Consider the following 8,681-nt stretch of genomic DNA (forward strand, 5'->3'; position numbering starts at 1 on the left):
AAACTCCATGGGCATAATCCATGTTGCATGATAAAGCACTCATCTAAATAAATAAATAAAAGATAAAGCCCCCCATCCACTGTACAAACCCTAGTTTACCTTCCTTTTTTTTTTTTTTTTTTTTTTTTACAGGAACACGAGACTCGGCTAACGCAAAAGTAGTTCTTCACCAAAAGTAGACAAGGGAGCACAAATGATCCTAAAGCGGCCTTGTAACTCCTCATCAGCAATGAGAAGATTGGTGATGTTGGGCCGAAATCAGTAGCTAGGCCCCAAAGACTTGTAGGACTTGAGATGTAGCACCACCCCAGCGATCGAGCCCACAGCAGCGGCGATACTGATGATGAGGCAAGCTACACTGAGGATCTGGAGGCATATCCATTTGGTGCTCCACCTGGGGATCTCCATTTGGACGATGTACATCTCGACCGGGAAATAAACCATCAAAGGCCAGAATCCCAGAGCACCAAGCAGTCCGATCATGTCATCGAAGAACGGAAGCAGCATCGAGATCACGGTGGTGACAATCACGAAAATTGTTCGGCAAATCAGCCGGAAGCCAAATAGCGTGTAGTTTCCGAAACCCAGGACCGGGATTTTGCTCTCCTGGGTGATTGACCCGCTGCCTGCAAACTTTCTCTCGGCGTATCTCTCCATGGAGGCAAAGAGAGGTTGGGCGAACATCTGGTAGGCGCAGACGAGGTAAATCACAACGGCGAGATTCGCTATGTCAACGAGCCAATAAGGATTGAAGAACCTGAAACCCGCGAGGAGGTGCCCAGGTGCTAAGTCCCCGAATGCGGCATAGCCCATGCAGCCGCAGAGCATGTATAATAAAGTTATGACCGCCACACTTACCAACATGGCCTTCTTCATCGTCTTGGCCTCTGGGGGAGGGAATTTAATGGTATCCTGTTTTCAACGCATATCACAATGATCAATTAATCACCAGAGTCAATGATTAGAGCAATTAGGGATGTTTTTCCAAAAGTCCAGGAGTAGTTTTTTTCATATAGCTAATATACAGGATTGCATGATTTTACCTGAATTTCGATGAGGTTGGTGAAATATGAGTAGGCAAAAGCAATGGCACCCAAGCCTGGAAGCACCTCCATATTTTCAGGGTATGATTGATAGTGCCAATGTTTGACCCAGAGAGCCTTCCTTCGAATTTGTTATTTTCTGAGAGATATGAGGGCTAGTGTCAGACTTGCTTCTACTCAATCTTTCTAGTTTATTTTAATCATCACATAACGTGTTCATACACAAAAAGAATTGATAGCATGAAAAATCGATAGCTACCTATGACTCATGCAATGCTGAGGGCAATTCCAATAATCAAGTAAGTGGACGACATGACAATGGCCACACTGGGGAGCCACCACGACTTGTCAAAGTTTGGGATTTGGGATAGAATGATCTCAATGACCCTGAATATGATCATGTGTATATAGCTACTCGTGTCGCAGTGACTTTTGTCACTTTTCGTATGGAAGCAAATTGATTCGATGAATGCCCTGTTCACTCAAATATTCAGTAGAATCAAAATTTACATGAAACTCACGAGCCTAACATCATGTTGAATTCCGAGTATAATGAAATTCACCACTCACATCATGCTTATGGAAGCTGCAATAGTGTACGCGATGGGAACCCCAAAATGGAAGAGGTACTGAACCAGTCCGCATAACTTCGCTTTTCCCGACCTGCCAATATTTATAAAAAAAAAAAAAGAAAAAAGAAAAGAAAAGAAACAGAAGACAAATGAGAAAATTCAATCGATCAAATGAAATGAAAGAGAGCATATTAATGCGAAAATACATGGTGGGTAGAACTATATATATTGTGTGTATTATTACCGAGAATGGCCCGGACAGTACATTTGTAAGTGCCGTTTCGTTCTCCACGGACAGGGTCGCCGGTGCGGTAACAATCGACCAAAAGAGAGGAGGTGTAGAGAGTGATGAAGGAGAACATGAACATCACTGCCGGCCCGGCGATCCACCCGAGCTGCGACGTGGCCCATGCCAGAGACAGCACTCCCGACCCGATTACGGCTGTGATAACCTGAGCAATGGCTGTCCACACGGTCCCTGGTTTGAACCCAGAACAAAAATGCAACTCCGGAGCCGTTAAATATTGCAGAAAAAGCAACCTCTTTCTCAACTAGAGAAAAATTAACTAACGTTTCTTTTAAGAGAGTGAAGAGCTCGAAAACACAGTTCGGGGTTTGCCCCCCTTTTCTACCAAAACAGACGACGACTCAATTTCATACGGTTCGGCTTATTAAAGGAGGCCTGATCCAAAAAAAAAAGGAGGGTGTTCCAAAGTGCCTTTCTCCTTTTGAACAGAAACGCAAAAGATGAATAGAATGTAAGCATTGTTGAACGAGGCTTTTGTTGAGTGAAAACTCCAATTCATACAGAACAAAGTTTGGTCATGAAGATAAGAAAGAGTTTTCAAGTGCTTTTGTATTGCTCACCAGTTCGTCTGCGACGGCCATCGTCGTCTTGAGGCAGATCAGGCGAAACCTCCAAACCAAGTCTGTTCTGACTCATTTTTCTGTCACCAAGATCAAATGAACCCAAATTTAGTGAGTAGCTCAGAAGAAAAAAGGGTGTAAGAAGAAGCTGCGAAGAGAGACAGAGTGGGCGATGTGCCTTGGGACAGTTTTTGTCCGCGCCAAGTTTATTGGGAGCCCAAAACCAGACCATAAGAGAGAGACACGGAAACGCATGTTAACCTCGGCTAAGTTTTATGATGATTCAGAAGGAAAAGAAAGGCGACCTCTACATCGGCTACAGAAAAGTCTCGCGTTCGAGGTCGTATCTTTCTTAACACCATCCTAGAAATCTATGGCGGGCGGAGTCCGGCGGCCGGGTTGTGTGTGCCATGTGTAGTATTTAAAAACAAGAAAGCATGCACAACAGTTTATAATCACAAAACATTTTATTTTAAAAACTTTAAGCTACTACCCCGCACAAAAGAAAAAACAAGTCAAGTAAAGGGTTTAAACAAGATAAAATGGCCTAAGTCCTCAAATGTCCCAGTGGAGTCGCCAAAAGGCGTCGCGACCTCTTTTTTTCCAGCGCCCGCAATCAGGTACGAGCGCCTAAGGAGGCTAATGGCTCGGCTGAAATTAGTTATGCCTCGACTCTCCCAAGTCCACCAATTCACGACTTTAATAGTCTGAGTTTTTAACCTGTAAATCAATTTTTAAATTGGAGTCGCTACTAATCGATTTGGGGTGGGTTGATTAGAAACCCAAGTGAAGTATCGGGAGAAATACTCACTCCTGCGCAACTAGAGAAATTAGGATTGGGGACTTGATTACACTAGTTAATCACTAATTCCCTTTCGGTACCTAATCTTGTTTAAACCCCGAGGTTTCTTGGATGTTCGAGGGATTTTCCATGCATTTTGGAGGAAAAACATTTTCTAGGTCTTTTCTAATTTTTGGACACAAAAGGGATTTTTTTGGGATTTTTTTGGTATTTTTGGAAAATACAAGTCTTTTTTGGCTTTTTCTAAATTTTTTTGGCTTTTCATGAATTTTTGGCCTTTTTGGATTTTTGGCCTTTTTTGGAAAATATGGAATATTTTTGATTTTTTTGATTTTTTTGGAAAATAAAATATTTTTATCATTTTTACTATTTTTCGATTTTCTGGAAATTAAAACATTTTTTAATATTTTTGGAAAATAAAATATTTTTTGGATATTTTTTTTTGTTTTTTTTTTTTTTTGGAAATTAATTTTTTTTTAAATATATATTTCGAAAAGAAAAAATATATAATTTTGTTTTTTTTTGGAAAATAAATTATTTATTTATCATTAAAATATTATTTTAAAATAAAACCGACCCAGCCTCGGATCACGGGTTGGCGACCCGAACAAGGACGGAGCCCGACTCGGATTTTTTCATTTTATTTATTATTATTTTTTTTTATTAAAATGACGCCGTGGCGGGTGTTCGGGGACGCCCGGCCCGGCCCGACGACCTGGATCTGATCCGACCTCACGACCCGACTCCCTGGCGAACCCTACCCGGGTCCGACCCGACTTCGCGACTCGGCTTCCCGCCGCCCCGGAATCTCGCGAAACCCTACGCGGTTCCGAGACCGGATCCGATTCAACGACTCCGGAAATAGCAAACCCTAGGGTTTTGCGAATCCGCGGCGCCGAAGGGGGAACCGAGGTGCTTGGCGGCGACGGTGACTACGGCGGCGACAACTACGGCGACGGCGACTACGGCGGCGACGACTATGGCGGCGACGACGGCGACGACAGCTAGGTCAACGGAAAACGGCTACGATGAACAATGATGCCCTTTTTACCTTTTCTCGAACGGGAACGGGGCGACGGGGGGGCGGTTCGCGATGGTGGAGGTCGCGGTGAACAACGACGGTGACGGCAAGACTAGGCAACGAGGCGGCAACTCGGCTTCCCGATCCGTGCGGCTTCGGCGGATCGATCACGACAATGGCTCTACGGGGGAGGGGGGAAACACGACAACAAACCCTTTGAGGGAACAGCGTCGGGACTTGGTCGAGGCAAACGGCGTTCGGCGGCAACAACGATAGCTAAAAGAACCAGATTTGCTGCGTAGATCTCGGCCAGGACCTTCCTCGGCCTTGATTTCTTCCTCACTCGGGCGATCCGAGCCTCCACCGGCCGGATCGACCTTCGGGCGAAATGCTCGCCCGCCTTCCCGAAGTCTCTCGATGGAAGGTGGGCCGAGCTCGCGACTCGAGCTCTCCTAGCGCTCGCCCTTCAACCCTTCCCGATGTCTCTCGGTGAAGGATTTCCGAGCTCGCCACGCCCTCCCACGATGCTTGCGGCCACCTATTTATAGGCGAAGGAAATCCGGTCGACGGAGCGGCTCGGTCGCCGGCCTCCGGCTTGCCCACCGGTTCCACTTGGCTGAACCGGTGTCCCATCGAGCTTTCCAGCGAAGCTCACTCAACATTAATGGCGTTTGCGATCTTATCCCCCGGCCGACGCGTCGCCCTACACTCCTCGGCCGTAGGCCGTCCTTCGCGCTCGGCCTCCCTCGCTGCGCGTGAGTTGCAGCGGCGAAGGAAAGGAAGGAGGAAGAAGAAGAGAGAAAAGGGGCCGGGCCGGGGTGAAGGAAAATGGGCCGTAGGGGCCACGCGGAGGAGAAGAAAAGGAGAAAAAAAGATGGGCTGGGCTTTTGCTTTTCTTTTGTTTTGTTTTGTTTATTATTATTTACTATCCGAAAAAGACAAATAAATGTAAAAAAAAACCTAATTAATTAAAAACGAAATTTAGGTGTCAACGAGATAGTGATAGAAGCCTCTGTCCCCGAAGATCGAGGTAAACACAGAATAACTAAGCTAAACACATGCATATGTAATAACATTAGACCTCTTTCAGGTCTATCACATAAACATTGACATAGTCATAGACACCCTTACACAATGGTTATATGGGAATAAAACAAAAAGAAGTCTCTCTCTCACATACGATTATCAGAACAACAACATGAGGTCTCAAACAAGCAAACTGGGAGAACAAATAAGCCAAAGACAACATTTTGAGAAGCAGCAACAGTATAAGGGTCTTTTATTACCTACTAGGGTATTTATGAATTCGGAATTAGCCACTTTGACGACCCATCATCTCGAGCAAGTCCAGCTCCTTAATCTCCCGACGGTGATGGTCACTATGGTGCTGATGACGATAGTGGCGGCAGCGATCGCCATCCATCCCCAACCTCATCTCCAAGTCCAACTCACGATCATTATCACATCTCCCTCCACCCCCATTACCACCACCTTCACTCAGCACCTGATGATAATGATGGTCCTTCACTTGATAAAGCCCAAGATCCCATTCCCATCAACCATCGGATAACGGAAGTAATTGCTGGCTGGCCTCTGAGCAAGCGGAGGCGGCGGCCCGTGGTGGTGATCCAGCACCTGCTGGGGGCAGTTAGCCGCTTCGGGCTGCATGTCCAAGCCACGGGAAATGGCTGCCTTCGACAAAGACAATGACTGCTTCTTGGTGTTGTGGTGGCAATGGTCAGGACCACGAGCTGGTGGCGACCATTTCGGAGGAGATGGAGTGGTGACACTCCTGATGTAGCTTTGCAAGAGGTTGGAGTTGTTGCTATCGGGTTGAAACTTACGCTTAGTGAATTGCCTGCGCTTGGTGGCATTCCAGTGATTTTTTATGCTGTTCTCAGTTCTTCCAGGCAATCTCTTGGCTATCTCTGCCCATTTGTTCCCAATCTGCTTGTGTGCCTGAATCAGGATCTTGTCTTCTTCGATGCTCCACGAGTCCTTCTGCTAAGAAAATGATGAGAGCCAAATGAAGAAGAAGAAGAAAAAGCGGAGGAGAAGAGATAGAAAAACTTACTCTAGGGTTTTGTGAGTTTGGGCTTTTGGCGAAGTCTTTAATTTTGGTAATGCATCTTTAATTAAACTTCATTAATACAGGCGATTGTAATTTGGTTTTTCAGTTTTAATTGATCAAATATAATACAAAATATTTGTATTCATGTGCAAGTGTAAAATATTTTCTTGATATACAATATGGTTAAATTTCTTGGAGGGAAAAAACAAGGGAAATTCATGATGAATGTATTTACACCTTTCTAATATAGTTGTGGATCTTATTCATTTAAGGCTTAATAGTGGTGTATTCCTAATATTTTTTTGGGGTGTTTTATTAGGTATATGCTGTGTTAAATGGAAGAATTTGGAGTTCATAAAAAGGATTTAACCATTTGTTTTGTTCTTAAGTGGCTGCTGAACTAGGGCACGGAAGCGCGTGAAAGGTTCAGACAATTTGGTCATCACTAAAACTTAAATAAAAAATAAAAAAACTTTTACGTTAAATAAGAATCAAAGCATCTTTAGAAATTTTTACGGCCTGATTATAAGGCATGGTTTCCAAAGAATCCGGTCCGCATGGGCACTCATCGCCATGCATGCCTATGAGTTGGACTAAACGACGTAGGATAAGTAGCGTATCGGCAAACTTTAAGAAGTGAGTCAACCATAAACTTAATAAGGACAAAAAAGAGAGATAGAGTCACGAGTTCCACGCACTAGACTACACGTGTCGGTAAATATAAGGAAATAAGGTAATTTTTTTTGTGGACAACTAATAAAAGAAACGCATATATGGTGTGTATGGATGAGCGTTTATGGCATGAATTTATAATAAATTTGCAAATCCCAATGAGTGTTGAATGCTCACATTCCTTAATCTATATGTATATCGCATATCTGTCATTAGATATACTTCCTATGTATGCAAATCATTTATCAAACCTAACCGTGATTCTTTTTCTGAATATTTGACTAAATGAGTATGGCGGTCAATGTAAATTCATATAATGGAAGGTACAATGGAGGAAGGGGTCTAAAGATGGAGCAAATTATGGGCAAGATAAATTTAAAGGAAAAAAAGGGGAAAAAACCTTGATATCAGGCCTCAAATGGTTATGCCATCTCTCCCTGCACTGTTTTCCGACTCTCCCCTTCATCATTTGAGCAATCTGAGACCACCTTTTCATTCCATGAGTCTCAACCAACATCATTAAGCGGCTGCAAAAAAAAAAAAAAAAAAAAAGACAATACAGACAATGAATAATTTTCTTCATCACATGTCACCCCAAAATTTTGAGGGAAAAAATGCCCAGAAACGCTAATGTGGAAAATAAACTGAAAACACAGAAGTCAAAAGAAAAACATTCAAAATCGGGGGAAAAAAAAAGAAGATGAAGAAGAAGAAGCAATCAGAAAAAGGGCGTTTTTTTAATTCTTAACCTGTCTTCGGTAGGAGTCCACTGGCCTTTGACGACCAAGGGCTCCTCGTCAGCCTCGTCCTTGTCATTCTCTTTTTTATTTTTCTCCGTCTTCTGCTTCGACTGCTGCTGCGGCAAACCCGTCGCCACCTCTCTCTTCCTCCGATCATGACGACCATCGTCCCGCTCACGACCCCATTGGTGGTCCGAGCTCACACCGGCCTCCTCACCGGGCCTCTCGTTCAGTGACCCGAGGTCATTTAAGTCGAGCAAAGGCATGACCTGGCGGTCCTCTGTAACCGGATCGTGATAAGGACGTTGATCCACTGGACCGTAGTTAAAGAGGCTCTTGAACTCGAGCTGGCCCTGCGCCGCTATGCCGTCGCTGCTCTCTGGTGAGGTTTCCATGGACGGAGGAGGAGGGGTCGGTGGCAGCGGAGGTGCACAGAGGTCGAACTCTCTGGGGAGCGTTGCGGCTGGGTTAGGATCAGGGCGTGGGTGAGGAAATGAAGGTTCGAGCTGTGGGGTCGAGACCACCCTCGAGAAAGGATTCGATGAGGACCCTTCGATGGTGAAGGCGTGGTCATCATCGAGAATGTCGGGGCTACGGCTGTGGAGGAGATTGTAGAAGAAGCCTTTCACGTTTAAAGGAGGCGGAGGAGGAGTTTTGAGGTCAAGAGAGAAGCCAAGGTTGAGCTCCATGAGGGAGGGAGGGAGGGAGCGAGCGAGCGAGCGAGCGAGCGAGAGAGAAAGAGAGAGGGTGGATGCTGGTTTTGGCTTTGGGAGTGAGTGAATTCTGTGTGTGAGTTGGGGCTTTTTAACAAGGGAAAAGACGGGGGCCAAGACAAAGCCATAGGGTCCACGTTGATTTCCCATGGTTCACTTGGAACCGACGGTCAGGATCGG

The 8,681-nt window shown here is 45.0% G+C and overlaps 1 protein-coding gene and 1 pseudogene across 1 annotated transcript; both read right to left on the reverse strand.

Annotated features, from left to right (window-relative positions):
• Positions 1–211: 211 nt before the first annotated feature.
• LOC120288322 lies at positions 212–2,558 on the reverse strand (annotated as a pseudogene).
• A 3,271-nt stretch (positions 2,559–5,829) lies between these two features.
• Positions 5,830–8,477, reverse strand: LOC120288507 (snRNA-activating protein complex subunit 4-like). The gene is made up of 3 exons (XM_039302530.1): positions 7,798–8,477; positions 7,449–7,575; positions 5,830–6,306 (listed from the first exon to the last, which is right to left on the reverse strand). The coding sequence occupies exons 1-3, from the start codon at positions 8,475–8,477 to the stop codon at positions 5,830–5,832; spliced, it is 1,284 nt and encodes a 427-aa protein (XP_039158464.1).
• Positions 8,478–8,681: the final 204 nt, after the last annotated feature.

The sequence above is a fragment of the Eucalyptus grandis genome, chromosome 9 (assembly GCF_016545825.1).
Source record: "Eucalyptus grandis isolate ANBG69807.140 chromosome 9, ASM1654582v1, whole genome shotgun sequence".
Lineage (NCBI taxonomy): Eukaryota > Viridiplantae > Streptophyta > Magnoliopsida > Myrtales > Myrtaceae > Eucalyptus > Eucalyptus grandis.